This window comes from Leptonotus elevatus, chromosome 1, assembly GCF_054856555.1.
Source record: "Leptonotus elevatus isolate MCC_2025b chromosome 1, RoL_Lele_1.0, whole genome shotgun sequence".
NCBI classification, from domain to species: Eukaryota; Metazoa; Chordata; class Actinopteri; order Syngnathiformes; family Syngnathidae; genus Leptonotus; species Leptonotus elevatus.
In genome coordinates, this window is record NC_141239.1 from 18723099 (window position 1) to 18740600 (window position 17502).

The following is a 17502-nucleotide window of genomic DNA, read 5'->3' on the forward strand; positions in this document are numbered from 1 at the left end:
TCAATGTTGCTCAGGCAACAACCGATCTCAGCTCAGCTGTTTTCTGAAGCTGAGCTGTGATTGGTTGTTACCTGAGCCTTAATCAACTGTGATGTCATTTTCACTTGACAGCAAGTGACAAAATGGGTCACTTAGAGGGGGGGTTGATAAAAACGGCTGGATTTTGCTTCATAACCATATTCCACCAACGCAATATTCACCAGAACACCGTATTTAGACACCACAGAACCACCATAGTTGCTTTTTCGTTGTTGACCCACTTCTGCTCAACACTTAGAATCAAAAGACTTTTGTCATTGAAGCTACGCCGGCATAAGTAGGATGTTGTGATGACGCGAAAACAACAACAAATACGCGACCATTACAAGGGATTATTTGTTAGCCTCATGTTGCTATCTTCAGCTAGCCCGTCCAATAATACACGGGCAACAACTGCGTGCTAAAGATGAGTCGTAGCTGGTCTGAGAACAGCGCACAGCAAGATCTCAAGACACTGTTACCTTTGTAAACACTTCACTTGTGATACGGCATCCCAAGTCACATTCAAGTGGTGATTGATATATTTTTAATCTGGCAAACTATTAGGGGTGGGCCAAAAAATCGATTCTCATAAGAATCGCCATTCTCATTTCGTACTTTTCAGAATCGATTTTAAATATTCAAAAATCGATTTTATTTAAATTATTTTATACTGTCTTGCCTTTGTTTGTGTGTGCCTTTATTGAGAGCGCTGTTCATGTTGTACTCGATTTGGCCACTTAGGGGCAGTGTGGTTCCACGTGGTCTGATACACTGTTAAGTTGTAGCCACATTAGAGAGTAGAAGGAAAAAGTCACAATTAAGTTATTCCAATAAAAGTTGTGTTTTTTTGCAGCGTGGAGCCATTCTTTCGAGTGTTAAAAGTGCCGCAAGTAGCGCGCTAATTAGCATTAGCAAGTCAGACTGGATTACGATTCCTTGCACATCTATAAATTGAAGCAAAAATCATTGTCAATCAAATCATTTTGAATCAAAAATTGTTCTTAATCGAAAATTGATTCTGAATCGAATCGCAGACCCAAACATCGGAATGGAATGGAATCGTGACACATTCAAAGATTCCCACCCCTACAAACTATGTCTTCACACGATCAGTGGCACTGTTTAGGGACGGCAATAAGTAAACAAAAACATTCTAAATGAGATTGCATTGCATGAATGTCACTACAGTGTACTTGTATACAGTATATTGTAATAATTGTGTTATCCTATTAAGCATTAATATTAATGTGTTCAAATTTAATGAGTTTGTTTTAATTATTTTAGTATGAATTATAGCCACGAATGCAGTTGCGCAGTATAAAAATGCCTAATATGAAATCGCAACAAAACCTACAGGCCACCACTGCACATTCTTTTGTTGATACACACAAACATGTGCAGAGTGTGAATTTTTTTTTTGATAATACTTGCACTTCTGGTCTAAACATTAAATTGACATTTTTTTGTATTTAAGATGTAAATGTACAGTATATTTATAGTGTATGATGTGTAGGATGTGGCTTATTAGCAGTTCTTACTGAGGACTTTGGATACACAGTCTGGCGAATATAAAAATAAAATATAAAAATGCCTTTCCACACACATCTTGCCCATCTGTAACATCTGCCTCAAAGTGTCCAGTTCCAATAAAAGGCTGGCTCGGCTCTTTGCCGGCGTCCGTGCCACAACACCGCCGAGGTTTTAAGTTATCTCTGAACGAGCCATCCGTTCTGCTGCTTTCTGATGGAAGAATACTGGGGGGCTGTGTAATTATATTGCTTTAAACGAGCCCCCGAGAACGCTCCTGCCAAAGCGCCCACAAAGTCTCGCGCTTTGGCGCGCGTCAGAAAGGCAACTCTTGCACTTGCCGGTGTGTGTGTGCTTAGGCTGGCATTAAGAGAGCGGCCACAGTGGTTCTGATACGCCTCACAAGTGAATTTAATTAAATCATAAATATGAGCTGGAGGCCGCCACCCAATTTAATGTAATGGATGATATGGGCCAGTCCGTCTTTGGCAAAGCAAAGTTCTGGACCCGATCGAATGCCCTTGAAGCTTATTAAAAGTGTTTGGCACGCGGACATGCTAGCAAAGTTGTTAAATGGATGGCGCGGCTCGTGCTGAAATCAACCATCTTTGATTTTGACCGAGGGGTGTGCTGGCTCTCAATGGAACACGCTTATAGGTTGTGTTTGGAAGGAGAAGATACAAACATTCATAAGAATGTAAATAAATGGCAATTTCAGACGAATACGAAACGACACAATAACAGTATAAAAAATAAAAAATAAAATAGATATTTAAAATGTGGCACTTCATCATTGAAAACTATGATTATAATGCAAAAATAATAATAATTTGCATTGCAAAAAGCATTATTATTAGGGCAGAACAATTCAAACTCATCCACTGCCAGCCATTCTAGAGAATTTTGAAATTTTCAAGACCCGCAGGATATTGTGTTCATTTCCAATAATTATATTAAAAAATAATATAATCTATCCTTCCACCAGAAAAAAAAGAAGTTTTTTATATTTAGACTTGTTCCCATTCATTTATAATCAGCAGTAGTTTAAACAAAAGGCAGCCGTTTCCCCCAGCGGTCTTGCAAACTGTGCTGATCTCATATTCAAAACGGGGGATCGATGCCATCTACTGGTGGGTATGCATCAATAAAGTTGGTTCCAAGTTTGACTTTGCTAACCTTGCCAGCAAGCTGAATTCTCGTGGTATTTGTTCACAAATACTACGAGAATACATCTTGTACTGCTCCCGCCGATACGTTCGCAACCGACCTTTTTAAGGTTGGACCAATCAGGCGTTATTTAGGGCGGTACATTAAGCTGTGACGAAACCAGGAAGCGCAGACGGAAACAAACTAACCTAACATGGACGAATGGATGCTGCAACTAAAACTCATTTGCTCTCAAAAACATAAAAATATGTTCTATTTTAAATGTTGTTAGTGTCCCAAAGACGCATTTATACGTTTTGTATGTTTTTTTTATGTTAGAGCATACAGAAGGTTTTGATGTGGCCTCTCAACTGCAAAGAACGGTTGAATAAATGTTAGTTATTACACAAACGGCCAGCAGGTGGCAGCAGAGCAAAATAGATCAACCAGGGCCATGTTGAAAAAAAGCTAATTTACTCACAGTTGTAAATAGATTTGTGAATAATGATAACTCTAATTGAAGTACAGTATATCAATAAAATGTCTTTCATATTAATTAATGGTTCATTTGCCTTTATTTTTAGAGTAAAGGCCTAGATACACCAATCCGACGTCGGCCAAATGTGACCGACGCCTACCCCCTTGGGCCAGACGTCGGCACGGCGCGTAGAAAAATGACGTAAATACGCACCGACACGACTATTTAGTATCTTCAGCGCATGCGCGAGAAGTAATTCCCCCCCGTACCATCGGCGCCGATAGTCGTTATTCCTAAAGGCAACCGGCAACTTCTTTACGGGGGCGGGATATAAAAACGTAAACAACTCATACCGGTGCCGTGGTAAACGCGGCGGCCAGATGGTGAAGCGAAAACGGGCGCTGTAGCAAGTTTCGTCCCCTTCTCGTTCCCGAACGCATGGCTGTACTCCGTTGTGGCGTATCCTCGACCCTGTCGACTCCTGCCTGCTACCGATCGTCAGTTCACCCGAAAAGCTCCGGTCAGTGGTTCTTAACCTGGGTTCGATCGAACCCCAGGGTTTCGGTGAGTGAGTCTCAGAGCTTCGGCGGGGTCAAGACACACACCCGACCCAAATGTCATTTTGTTCACCGGTAAACTCGGTACACCTATGTCTTCAATTTGAAAAGAAAATCACATTTTATTTTTCAATAAAGAAGGGTTCAGTGAATGCATGTAGGAAACTGGTGAGGTTCAGAACCGCTGGTTTAGGTGAACAGTATGGGATTTTTAATAGGTTTTAGGTGAATTAATGAGTACACACACACAAGCACGCACACATGCACCCACCCACCCCCGCACATGCACATACTCACGCACAAAAAAAAAAGAAAAAAAAAGAAAGAAAAAGAGAGAGTAATGATGATGACATGTCGAATTGGTAAGATACTGAGCTCTCTCAGGAAAAATAAATACAAAAAAACAATAGGTTTATATTTTTTACGCCATATGTGTGCTTTCGGATGGTTCGGTACAGATGAATGGCACCGTGCTCTCCACTTCTTTGCCCTCCTCCTCCCACATAAAAGTATAAATGTGGCTACAAGAAAATTAACGGAGCAGCAACTTACCTTGAGCAGGTCAACATGACCACTTCCGCGAGGTGGAGCTAATATTTATACACCACACGCAGGATAGAATGAATTTCCACATATGCGTTGAAAGGTAAAATAACAATGAAATACAAAAACAAAAATACAAATAAAAACACACCAAAAATGCATAGTTTCAAAAAAGGTAAAAACATTTTTTTTTTATAGCGTATATTTTTTGTGCTCATGTAAAAAGTACAAACATGGTGAGTATGGGACGTCATATCAACAGCCATATTAAGGCCATGGTGAGACGTCATATGTCAACCTATTTTAGCGGTCATATAGACGTAGAAATACGGCCCACGACCGGCCGACGCGATACCGACATGATGTGGAGGTTCATTGAACGTTGGATATTTGACGGGTATTTATCCGAATATAGCACATTCCCATAAAATTGTATGAAATGAATAGCAATTTTCCGATTTTTTAAAAATGATTCAGCCCTAATGATATTTTTTTGTAAATTAATGTATTTATTGTTTGATGTCATTTAATTGTGCAGGTGTCAAGATGAGTGTACAGTAAGCATCTTTTGTCATTGTTGCTTCAGTCGCGACAATCTTTGAAAAACTCGAGCGAAAGCTTGAATAAACGCCGTTGAGGTATCGCGGCTGATGAATCATCAGAGGTGACGGACAGATGTTGTCTGTTTCATCCCGTTCTGCAAATCCTTTTCTCGCTCTCCTGTAGTGCTGGCGGCTCCCTAAATAGACCTAGAGCGAGGGTGTGTGTGTGTGTGGAATGGGACCGCACAGGGTGATGGGTAATGGAGTCATTTATAACGCGGACCTCCCTCAAGAAGCTCAGATGTTCGTTAGCCGGAGCCGCAAGGGAGCCACGGGGAAATATAAAGCACTTTAATATCAGAAAATTTTCTTTTTTTTCCTTTTTTGGGATGATTGTGTTCATGCTGTCATAGGTCTTGTCTGATAGGTTAATTGCAAGTACACACATTTATAGACTATGTACATGGAGAGCAACCTTGAGGGGCCCCAAACTGTCAAAAATAATGTTCAAATAGGAAAGCATTTGTGCCCCTTTCACTAATGTGTCCCATGGGACTAATTATTGGACGCCGGTGGACGTGTTTACACCTTTTCCAGGGCAAAGAAGCTACACTCATGTGTTCAAGTATTTTAGTGCCACATCTAATGAGAAGTAATACAAGAGCTGTATCAAACAGTCTGCTTTTATGACAAATAATAATGCTCACTTTTATATGTGTAATTAATTTAACAATATATGCATTATTGTGGTTTCCACTGGGGTAGAATTGCTTATTTTTGTGTGATATGTATGAGGGATGCGTGATTTTATACCACAATAATATAGTGATGAGCAATCAGTTTCGGGCCTAATCCACCTTTTAATAAATGAATCATGCTGCTAAATAACATACAAAAACGCTATATAACATTATTACTAAAGCATAAAACATCTAACCTTTAAAGAGAAAAAAAAAAAACGAGACTAGCAAAAATGACAATAGTACTCCTAATGTTAGCATTAGCAATATTCTCATTTTCTGAACGGTGGAGGGAAGAGGGAAAGTTTTGGCCTGATAATTGGTTGTATTAGTTTATAAATCACCACTGCATCATTATGAATTAGAATCAGAAGTGACAAATCCAGGTCCAGAAAGTAAAAACCCTGCCACAGTTTGGCTTTAGCTCCTGATACTAGCTAGCTAACTAGCTAGCTCTCATGGTGCTCATTTACCTGCTAGGAAGCTAGCTAGCTAGCTTGCATCAGGAGCTAAAGCCAAACTGTGGAGGTTAGTATACACACAATTGATGTTATAATTTTCCAAATGTAAAGATATAATTTTAATGACGTTTATAATTTTGTTTAAAACGTGTATTTTGCAACTATAACAATACATACCATATCTACACACAGCAATTTATTGAAACAATAAGATTTTTCTAAATGCATTAAAAATAAAATAGACAAAAGTTTAAGGTTAGCATGTTGGCTTGGCCCTCAGCAAGCGTTCCAGTTTCTCATGTAGCCCCTTTGCCCACCCCTGACATAGATCAAAGTCCAGCTTTTTTTGAAAAGTGTACATTGAAAAATATTTTTTAAATCATGCCCTTCCTAATACCAATAGTGCACATCTTAAGCTCAACCAATCAGAGGGATGAATAGCTGAACCAATCAAGAGGACGGACAAATGCTGCTGTTTGGTGACCCTGAAATCTCAAAGAAGAAACAGACATTCAGTGTGTGTGTGTTTGTGTGTGTGCGTGTGGTCAAAGACAGCAACACGTAGAAGCTGAAATCTGATTGGACAAACAAACAAGAATATAAAAAAAAACACAAACAAGTGGAAGCTACATAGCCAAGACACACAATGAAATAATACGCATAAATAATACACACAACGCAAATAAAAAAACAAACACCAAAGCATTTTCCTCATACTTTTTAATATTTCCATCACATGTGCAACACAAAAAAAATTAGCTCTGCTGAAATACAGAGCTTCATATTTGTACAATACTTTTGAGTAACATTGGCAATAACTGTCCTCTTGCAGCGGGGAGATTTAGCCGGAGATTTCCTGTAAACGGCGTACGAATGATTCTCGAGTCAAAAACATTAAAGTTTCATATAAAAGTGCATTTCAGGTTCAATGAATGCAAAACATTTACACATCCAAATGTTGTTGTTGTTTGTTTTTTTTAAGTGTGTTGCCGCGACGGCTTCCAGCTGGAGCGGAGGGCAATGGGACACAGAGGGTGTCGGCCACTCTCCAGGAGAGCCAGGGACGAAGTAGAGTACATCCCCAATACAGGATGAAACTGTATTCCTTGCCATAACCGCAGAATTTCAATTTCCTTGCTCCTTTGTTGAACAAAAACGCAGACATAACAAAACATGAAAAAAAAATAAAAATAAGAACCTCCAGTCATCTCCAGGCTTCAATGAGCAGTAAACATCAAGAGTAGAAATGTACAGGTTGAGCCGGCGGGCCGGAGACTTCCCCATGCTCTCGGAGCCACGTGGGAATTTTTTCACACCGTTCGGCAGCACACCAGGACCGACTGGGAGGACCTCACCTTCCACAAATGTGTGATGCCGCATTTGCATATGTCAGCGTATTGTCCCGCTTTGCTTCTGAAGAAGAAGCTGTGTTCTCTTCATCCTCGTGAATAACGCGGGATGCGGAGCGAGCGCCGCCGCCGCCGAAACCCTCTTTTCTCCAATAAGCCCAATTGAAGCGAATTGATTTGTTTTTTGTTTTTTTTTAACAGACATGTTAAACTGTACATTGGCAAATACTGTATAAGATTGCAATATAGCTGTAGTTAAGCAACACATGAAGAAGTCTATGTACAAGCACATTTTCTTTCTTTTCTTTTTTTTTTAAGTAAACAATGGGCGATTTCATTGTGTGGCCCCACTGCTCACATGTCTTTATTTTCTTGCTTTTCTTTTTTTTGCTTCCTCGCCACGCAGCTGAACCCATTAAGCGAGACAGCGAGCGGGGACGGCGCGCTGGCCGTAATTGGCGCTCGGGCTCGCATTGTCCGCGTCACGTCCCCCCCCCCCCCGTTTGGTCGTCGGCGGTGCTCGTCTGGGCCGGGTTAGCTGCTGTGCTGAGTCAACGTGTGGTTCTGCAAGGACACGCAAGGAAACATGGTTAATGGTCGCTGACGTTTCTTCGCACTATTAAGCCGGGCTGCAGACGTAGCCGCAGTCGGGCTCAATTTCAGCATTTCTCTGCGAGTCACTTTCCACGAGCCCGTTTATAGCGTTGGCCGTTAAAGGGGAAGTCATCCCACCACAAAATTTCTTGACAGTGATATAATTCGATCTAGCCCCACTAGTCTAAATACAGTATTTTGGTTAATATTGTGGAATATTTGTTTAGCAGCAACATTCAGCCAGTTTTTATCAATATCAGAAGGCGGCCATTTTGCCACTTGATGTCGACTGAAGATGACATCACATATGCTCAGGTCTCAGGTAACAACCAATCACAGCTCTGCTTCAGAGAACAGGTGAGCCGTGATTGGTCGTTGCCTGAGCCCTGAGCAACTGTGATGTCACCTTCAGTTGACCGCAAGTGGCAAAATGGCCGCTCCCTTGACATGGACAAACACGGCTGGATTTGGCTACATAACTCATATTCCACAAATGTAATATTAATCAGAATGTCAAGTTTAGACTAGTGAGGTCACATATAAAAAACTATTGTCCAGAAATATTTAAGGTCGACTTCCTCTTTAAAAGGGTTGGTTGAAAATGTTTAATTTGAAATATGAACTTTATAGTGAACTTTACGTGTTACGTGGTAGTTTCCCATCTCTTGACAGTGAGAGAGTAAAATTCAGCAAGGCGCAGTATGCCGTCGTCACACACATACACAATGTATGTGGTGAGGGGCGGGGACCACAGATAGGAGTGTGGCCGGTGTCATGACGACAGACAAGTGAATCCATTTGGAGAGGAGCTGATTTTGTGTTATTTTGGTAGACTCGTGTACAAGTAACGGCATGATGAAAGTATCCAAGTGCTCGGCAAGCCTTTAGTTATTGTCTGCTGCTGTGACCTCGTCCACAGTGTGTAAAAAAAGATCACTCGATGTTGCTAGAGCATAAAATGTATGCATTTACAAGCACGCACACTACAGCGCTTCAGAGACTACTAGCGGCCACTAGCGGCTAGCGGGAGTGGGTAACAAGAGCGGCTAGCGGGAGAAGCTAACTGGATTTAGCCGGAGTGGCTAGCGGGAGTGGCTAACAAGAGCGGTTAGCGGGAGAAGCTAACTGGATTTAGCCGGAGCAGCTAACAAGAGCGGCTATCGAGAGTGGCTAGCGAGAGAAGCTAATTGGATTTAGCCAGGGCAGCTAACAAGAGCGGCTAGCCGGCGCAGGTAACATGAGCAGCTAGCGAGAGAAGCTAACTGGATTTAGCTGGAGTGGTTAGCGGTAGTGGCTAACAAGAGCGGCTAGCATGAGAAGCTAACTGGATTTAGCCGGAGCCGCTAACAAGAGCTCCTAGCGGGAGTGTGTAACAAGAGCGGCTAGCGTTGTAGAGTAATGTTTGCATATGTATGGTCAACCAACATTTCACAGATGTTCTACTGTGTATTAGCACCCCCCATTGGCGAAGATTTGACATTACGGCAAGTTAATAACTGATCAGTTACGCGTTTCGTCGTCTGTCTCATGATTGATGTTTCGAACAAGCAAGAAATATCACAAGCGGAAGAAGCTGGTAAAAAAAAAAAAAGTTTGTAAAAGCTTGCAATGATAGCACCACCCGGGCTAACTATGTTCGCAAAGTTGTCCTCTTGTAAGGTCAGACTAAAGCCAAGTAATATAATTATTGATTACTAGATCTACGATTACATCAAAAAATGTACATTGATGTGATGGAATATATATATTTTTGCATATTATTGAAATCAATAGTGGGTTTTTAAATTGAATTAATTATTAGCTCACCACTAGATGGCGCTAAAATGAGCAAAGTCAGTTTTTTTCTTCTTTGCAACAATAAAAAATATATCTTAGTCAAGATGCGGTCTAACCAGTGGAAAAATGTCAATTTTTACTTCCTGGTAGGCTTGTCTTGTGACTCTTTCTCACTGAGCAAGTGCAGTGTGAAAAGGGCTTAAGTTTATTTAGTATGTTTGGATGTGTTAAAAGCATGTAAAACTATCTACAAATATGTCTTTATGGAGCATTTTGACCTGTCCGACATGTTATAAAAGGTAAAACCATTATCTACGGGTGAAATATTTTGAACAAATTGGATGTCGACCTGAAAATCGATTCGATTGGAGCTCTCGGGCTGAGGATTGTTTACATTTCAGTGCCGATCTCAATAAAACTATTGATCAAAATGGCAACGGTAACGTCACATGGATGTCCCGATTGAGTGAGCCCGCTAACAAACGACAGTCGTACATTTCAACACAAACAAGATGCTCTTTTTGTCCACGGGTCCACGCCATGTTTTGATCGTCTTGACATTTCAAACATCATCACCGTCAGGCTTTCATTATCCCCATTCCAATTAACTTGCACCTGAGTCAGACGTGTGCGCTGGCGGATCGATACCCTCTGGATGGACGGGATTAAGCTAGCTATAACCCGCTTCTGACACCAAAGCACAACACCTCACTGACAGATAACACCCCCCCTGCCCCCCCCCTGCCCCCCCTGCCCCCCCACCGTTGAAAAATATTACATCCCAATCAAAGGCTGTGGCCATGGAAACAAATCCATAACGAGGCACTGGCACGCCGGACGGTATACGGTCCTTGGAGTCTTGTTTATTTATCCGGGGCTGCCATCTAATCAATGTATGCACTACAAAAAAAATTGCACAAAAAAGAGACTATCAAAGTTAAGAGCGGCGGCTTTTTTTTTTTTTTTGTACATATGTAATGCAAAGGTAACATGCCGACTTTTTGTTTTTGTTGTTTTATCCACATTCATTAAGAGACACCGACACACACATTGCAGATCATTGTCGAGCGGTTGTAGCGGGGGCAGCTGTGCCAGGTTCTTTAAAGGGAGCGTGGACCAGGGGGTGTGTAACTGGTGTCCCTGGTGGGCGGAATCCAGGTCATCTTTTGAAGTGACTGCTAATCCCTTTAATGCAAACTACATGCCCCACTTGCTGCGCTCACTTTAAAACACGGCCTTGGACTCGTGTCGACTGGCATGGATTTAGATACACCTGTCACAAGCGCGCGCGCACGCACGCACATCTCAGCAAGTCCACCAGCCAGCTCATCATTATTGTACGCATTCACACTCACAAGGTTGTCTGTTGTGTGTTATTATCGAATAAAGGTAACAATGCATTTGTAGAAGTGTCATGAATCATATTGAAAGATTTTTCTAATGTTTTGCTTGCCTTATACGAGTCCTCCAATGACGTTACAGTGTCAGTTTTTCTCTCTCCATTCATTTAAATATATATGTCAATATTCATTTTCTAAGCACGAGTCCAGGGCTAATCGACTTAAATTTAACCCCATCGGTAAAAATAGGACTATAGTCCTGCTCATAATTATTATTTTTTTTACTTCTTAGTTCAAAATTTTATTTCACTCTTAAAAATAAAATAAATGAAAGGGGACAGAAAGAAGTAAAAACTTGTTATATCTGCAACTGATAAATAAATAAAGAAACCAACACCAAATGAATGACAGTGAGCGGTCAAGACGCTTTCAATGTAACAATTCTATAAAATAATTCAACAGCATGTCCTGTATATATATATTTCCAATACAATTTTTTTTTTTAATACAGATAGACTGAGATGATTTTGTTTTACAATCCAGATTCTTCCACAAACTGACACCTTAAGTTGAAATACATTGTTCTTTTTATTTTGTTCTATATTTAGGTTTGGAAAAAATGTCGGTACCTCTTAATTTGTACTAACATTCCCTTTAAAAATATATATATATATATATATATTATTATTATTATTGATATATTGACTGGTAAAATTTCCTGATGGGCTTTCTACATTATTTTAAGGCGGTTAAACTTAATCAATTCATTAAATGTAAAAAGTTTTTAGTTGTTATAGTTGTTGTAGTTTTAGAATAAATGTACATAAGTTATCCCATATTTACTCTTATAGTAGCGCAAAGCATGACTCATGCGCTTGAAGTTGCAGAACAAGGAACTGTGTCTTTATCACAAGATAAGGACTGAAATATTTTGTTGTTGGAACGCCCTATAAAAAAAATAAAAAGCGAGGGCTTGGGAGAACGTGCCTCAGAACGGGTAAAAGATTGTAACTGAGCACATCTCTGTCCGTTCTCCTCGCGAGCAAAAAAAAGAATCAAAATCTTGTCTTGTCTAGGTTGACTGAACCTGACAAGTAGTTGTTTTAGTTTTTATGTAATAGTTACATTACTGTTGAATTTATTTGTACTGCTACTTTATTTATTTTTTTTTTATTATTTTTTTTTTATACAAGCTCAATAGTAAACAAAATGCTCCACATTTCCCACCAAAATGGATCATTCTGTATGGAAATGAAATTGAATTTGATTGTCATTGCACATGCCACAAATACAGAGCAATGAAATTCATTTGACAGTTTTTCAACCCGTCCAAGGAACATAAAATAACACTTAATTGGGTCACCAGGCGGCGCCTACATTTCTTAGATGAGAAAGAAAACAGAATGAAGAAGGGGAAAAAGTCAATTCCCAAATTGTGCTTCTATGATGGGGCACAGTGTGAGATGCGGGAATTTTTTTTTAACATTATTAAGGCACAATTTTTTGAATACTTCTCTTGTAAGGGATGCCATGAGGTTGCGTAAGTAAATGGTACTTCCTTTATATAGCGCTTTTCCACCTGACAAGGCCCTCAAAGCGCTTTACACTGAAAAAATAGCAATTGATATTTACAAAAAACAAACAAAATAAAGTCACATCAGAAATTCTAGTTAAACTCCTTGCAAAATTTACTTAGAATTTCTGAGTGCATCAACTTTTACTCGTTTTTTTCAAGTAAATATCATTCCCCCATTTTTTTCAGTGTACGTTCGACTACTCATTCGCCTACTGACGACGCAGAATCAGGAGCAACTGGAGGTTGAGTATCTTGCTCAATGATACTTCCATGTGGTCACAATGGCATGGGATCAAACCCACAACCACTGAGCCACGCCCCCCTAAAGTGTACATAATAAAGTAAAGTGATTTGTTCTTAGAATATATCCAATAATATTGCCAATACGGATAATATCTATCAATGAAAGGACCTTGGCATCTTATTTTCACGGTAAGATCCTCAAAATGATCAAACTTTGATGCCGTGGTCGGCCCACGTTGGATGGCAAAAGGCAAGAAAGTCCCCCATCTGTTGAGTATTCATATCGGCTCTAGAATTTGCCCCAAAATGGCTGCTCAATCCCAAAAATGGCCAACTTCCTGTTTAATTTTGGCCGTGGGTCCTTGAGAGTTTCTTCATGTTGATTGGTGAAACTGGTTTTAGGGCTAATTACCAAATGTGACAATGCTGCCAGGTGCTCGGGTGCTAATAATATGTTCCCATTGTTTCTAATAACAATAAAGATATTATTTTGAAGGTGGTTTTGTGTTTTATTCCCCTTCCACGCTGTCGGTGCAAAACCCTTCCGGGCATCACCAGTGGGCGACTATTAACCCCCGTTGCATTACTCGGCTCCCTCCTTCCCCTTACGGCTGCCTCCAGATGAAGCGTTTAAACACCTCCACGGCTTTCCCTTCAGCTGCGGCGATTACTCCCCGACAGGTGGGGTAATAAGCAGTTTGACGGGAGAGCTGGGAGAGTGACCCCCCCCCCCCCCCCCTGTAGGGCCCACCCCCCCACTCTGCTTTTTCTTAAAAAGAGAAGGCCCCGGACAGGCTTGGTGCGGAAATAAAGCTCCTTTAAGTGAGTCTGGGAGGAAACTCCCCTTGGGACGCTCCCATAACCCCCCCCCCCATTCTGCCCTCCCCCCCTCCCCTCCGGTGAAGACATCCTTGGTGTTGCCGAGGAGGGACAGGAGCGCGGCAACCTTATTAATGAATGCGGCCCATTACCCGTCAGCCTGACTCCTCGACTGCTCCCAGAAGCCCCCGCAGAACGTGACTTCAAATGGCAGGATATTGACACGGAGAGAGCAGAGCGGCGAGGACTCGCCGTGCGAGTGCGCGCGGTGAGGGAAACCGGACAGAAAATTTGTGCGCACACCTCGGCGCGCATGTGTGTGCGTGTGCGCGGACCCCAAAGGAACGCAGCTCCTTGGATATAATGTAGGGCTCGTAACAGCTATTAGAGGGGAAAATAACCCCTCTGGGGAACCGCTCCTACCCCCTCCACCACCATCACTGCATGTCCCAGCTTTGTCTGACACCCTCCCCCCCCCCACATACACACACACATCGCATTCCTACCTTTTCCTTAGACACGCCACTAGTTCTCTCACTGAGGGCTTTCTCAAGGACGGTGTTAAACGACTTCAGTGGCAACCATGCAGACTAAAGGGAAATGGGGGGGGGGGGGGGATGAAGGGTGTTGTTGAAAGATTGAACATGAAACAGATACGTCATCTTGGCGGACGCTAAACTCCGCCGAGTCGCTATTTTGAGGGATGGAAAGCAGTGATGTCGGCGTTACTCTGAATGAAGCGCATTTTTACAGCAATTACTTATCCAAACAAGTAATCAGACTACAGTTACTCTTGAACTCCACTTTATAGTTACTTTGTAGAATGAATTGGCTTCTACTTAAAGGCAACAGCAGCCTTTCAGAGAAAGTGGCATTTTATGCCACGACAAGCAGTTGCAGTTGACCGCCTGCGGGATGCAGTAGTGAGCAAGAATTGACCAGACTTAAATCAACAGCAGACACTTCTCAGCAACTGACATATTTGAGTGAAAAATGAGAGAATAATAAAATACAGGAGGACACCTGATTGGGTTAGAACACATAAGAAACACTTTAAAAACAGTTGGATCAAAAGTAACCCAATGAACTGATCCACTCTATGGGTCAGTTTGATCCAACTTTCTGGGTTGTTTTATACAAAAGTAAAGGATCTGACCAATACTTATGAGTTGTTTTCCACTAAAAACCCAATTTCTTGACTCAAAGTTGGGTCAAATTGACCCAAGTAGAGGATCAGTCCATTTTTAACCCATAGTTGGGTTATTTTTGACCCAACTGTTTATAGAGTAAAGGAAAACTCATTCAAATTAACGTCAACGTCTGAGGGAGTGACGTCATCGTCTTCAGCGCATTGAGGAGGAGACATTTGCGTTTTTAAAATGCAAAATTAAGTCACTAGTTTTGGGTTTATCAGCTAAAAATGAAACTATTAAGGTTCCTTGCACACTGTTCAGTTGACAGTGTTATCTATGTAGCTTCAATAACACTGTAAAAAAATAATATTTTTGTTAAGTGAAGTCTAGAAAGGTTGTCTTTATATGAAATCAAGTAGCAAAGTGTTGTTAAGTGGAATCCTGAAGTCTCATAATTATTATTATTATTTTTAAATAAGTTAAAAATGTTGCTGTCATTTATTTATTAATTTTTCATAATGTTAAAAACACTTCCAATTAAGTAGTGAAACAGTATCTGCTAAATGTAACTATTAAAGTAACTTGTAATCTAACTTAGTTACTTTTAAGGGAAGTAATCCGTAAAGTAACTAAAGCCTCGTTTCCACCGCTGGTATCTACTCTACTCTACTCTACTCTGCAAAAGCCCCGTTTCCACCAACAAATCTACCCGGCTCTACTTTACTTGCTTTTTCTAGTACCTGCTCCTTTGCAGTTCTAAAAAAAAAAAAAAAAAAAGTAGACCAGTTCCAAAACGTGACGTAATTATTTTGAAGGCCAATGATTGGTTCGAGACATGTCGTCATCAATGTGCAGCTGCGCAAACCACCACCCCGGGAAGACAGCTGCCATTAACGACAAAAAGAGGACAACAATGGCTTCCAAACAGATTAATGCTTGGACTTTTGAGGAGGTGCAAACCTTTTGAACATTATTGAATGCAGTCTTCTGGTTGCTGCAATATTCATTCGATGTCTTCAGGCTGAAATAAACGGGCACAAACCAATTGTTTGCGCTCTCCATTGTTTTTGCCTGTGTGCGCGGTGCACGCTAGCTGCGGTCGCTTTAGCATGACATCACTGGGTGGTGGCCGTGGCAGTGGAGACGCACTGCTTTTTGGTGTAGAGCCAAGTAGAGCAGAGCAGAGTAAAGTAGAGTAGATACTGTCGGTGGAAACGAGACTTAAGTTACTTTTTCAAGGTCACTGTGGCAACACTGATGGCGAGTTAAGGAATTCTTTCTCTGTGAACTAGGTAAAAGCACGCGGTGGGAAATTAGACGTGGAACACGAATCGAGCAAAATAGAAGAAAAAAAAAAGTCCATGCGGCAAGCAGGACGTCACTAATGGTGTCACACCAGAATGACTGCAATTTAGGATTAGATGGCCTCCATTATTAAGCCTTTTAGCGCTCGTCTCAACGCCCTCCTTCGATGGCGTCCTATTCCCCCGGAAGCTTGGCCGTTCCCTCCAAACCTTAATCTCCTCCTCCATCCTTTCAACCACCTGCTGGAAGGCTCCGCTTAAAAAAAAAAAAATAAAAAAAAAACCCCAGCACATCAGTCACAACTAAATTACATTTTGCTTCTATCATTGACGTGCTTCTACACTACATGAAGATGGGCAGTGCCAGCTTCTTCTCCCTGCGTTCCCTTGCTGCTGCTGTTCAACCCCCACTTTCATGTGATTTCATCACCCCACAGCAACCTCCTCCAGGGCAAGAAGAGGAGGAGGAGGAGGAGGAGGGAGAACACCCTGCAGCATGCAAACAGGTGCAACGTGTCTTATGGAATTTAAGGCTGCGGCTGGAAGGAGAAGTTGGAGGGAAGCTGCCGGATGGGGAGTTGATTTTTTTTTTGATCGCTCTTTACATTGTAGCCCCGTTGCCGCGGCCTCCTTCGAGAGCGTCCGTTCTCCAGTGAGGCAAGCGCGGTGAGCGGCTTGCGTCAGCGCCGCAGAGGAAAGACCGGACGGACTTCTCTCCTCGCTTTCTTTCATCTGAGCCAGCAGCCGCATTAGGCACAAGCTCTTATTGTACGACATCAGAGTGAGGGAAGATGTCGGGCTTAATCGCGGCTCTAACAATGTTTGATTAGTATAATGTTAATAACCTGCAAAAGCACCAGGCAAGAGCACAGAAACAGGCTGCTCAGATTTAGCGAGTGGTTAGAAAGCAAGAGTTCAAGCGGGCAGTGTTTCATAGTCTTAAGTGACGGCTGTTCAATTTCGGAGGACTGTGACATAAAAGGTAATGATAGCCAATTAGGGAGGAGCCTAAAGCTTGCGCTATTGCCTGAAATAAATAAAAGATCAATTGGTCGTGTTGAGGATTTGTACAAGTAAAACATATCTCACAAGTCATTTATAACAATAGAAATAGACAATAAGTGCCCTCAGTTTTGCGCAAAAGGCAGGTTGTGCATAAGCAAGCCGTTATTGGAAACACGTCATTTTAGAAAAAAAGTCTCAAATATCGCAAAAAGGTTTTTACGCTCTCATGAGGTGGTTTTTGAGACGTCACAATAGAAGTATTTCGCAAAAGTGTAATGGCAATACAGTTTGCGCATTCCCAATAGTCATGTGACCTGCGCTCAGCACAGAGGAAAGGAAGCAGGAAGT

General features: G+C 41.5%; 1 protein-coding gene across 2 annotated transcripts in view; it reads right to left on the reverse strand.

The window, feature by feature from the left end:
- Window positions 1-6718: 6718 nt before the first annotated feature.
- LOC147181162 (zinc finger protein 521-like) overlaps window positions 6719-17502 on the reverse strand; it is a 205092-nt gene continuing 194308 nt past the window's right edge. For both annotated transcript variants that reach the window (XM_086082040.1, XM_086082038.1), the window contains exon 11: window positions 6719-7928. In XM_086082040.1, the coding sequence (XP_085938166.1) occupies window positions 7899-7928 (30 nt within the window). In that variant the 3' untranslated portion in view covers window positions 6719-7898. The remainder of the gene's footprint in view (window positions 7929-17502) is intronic.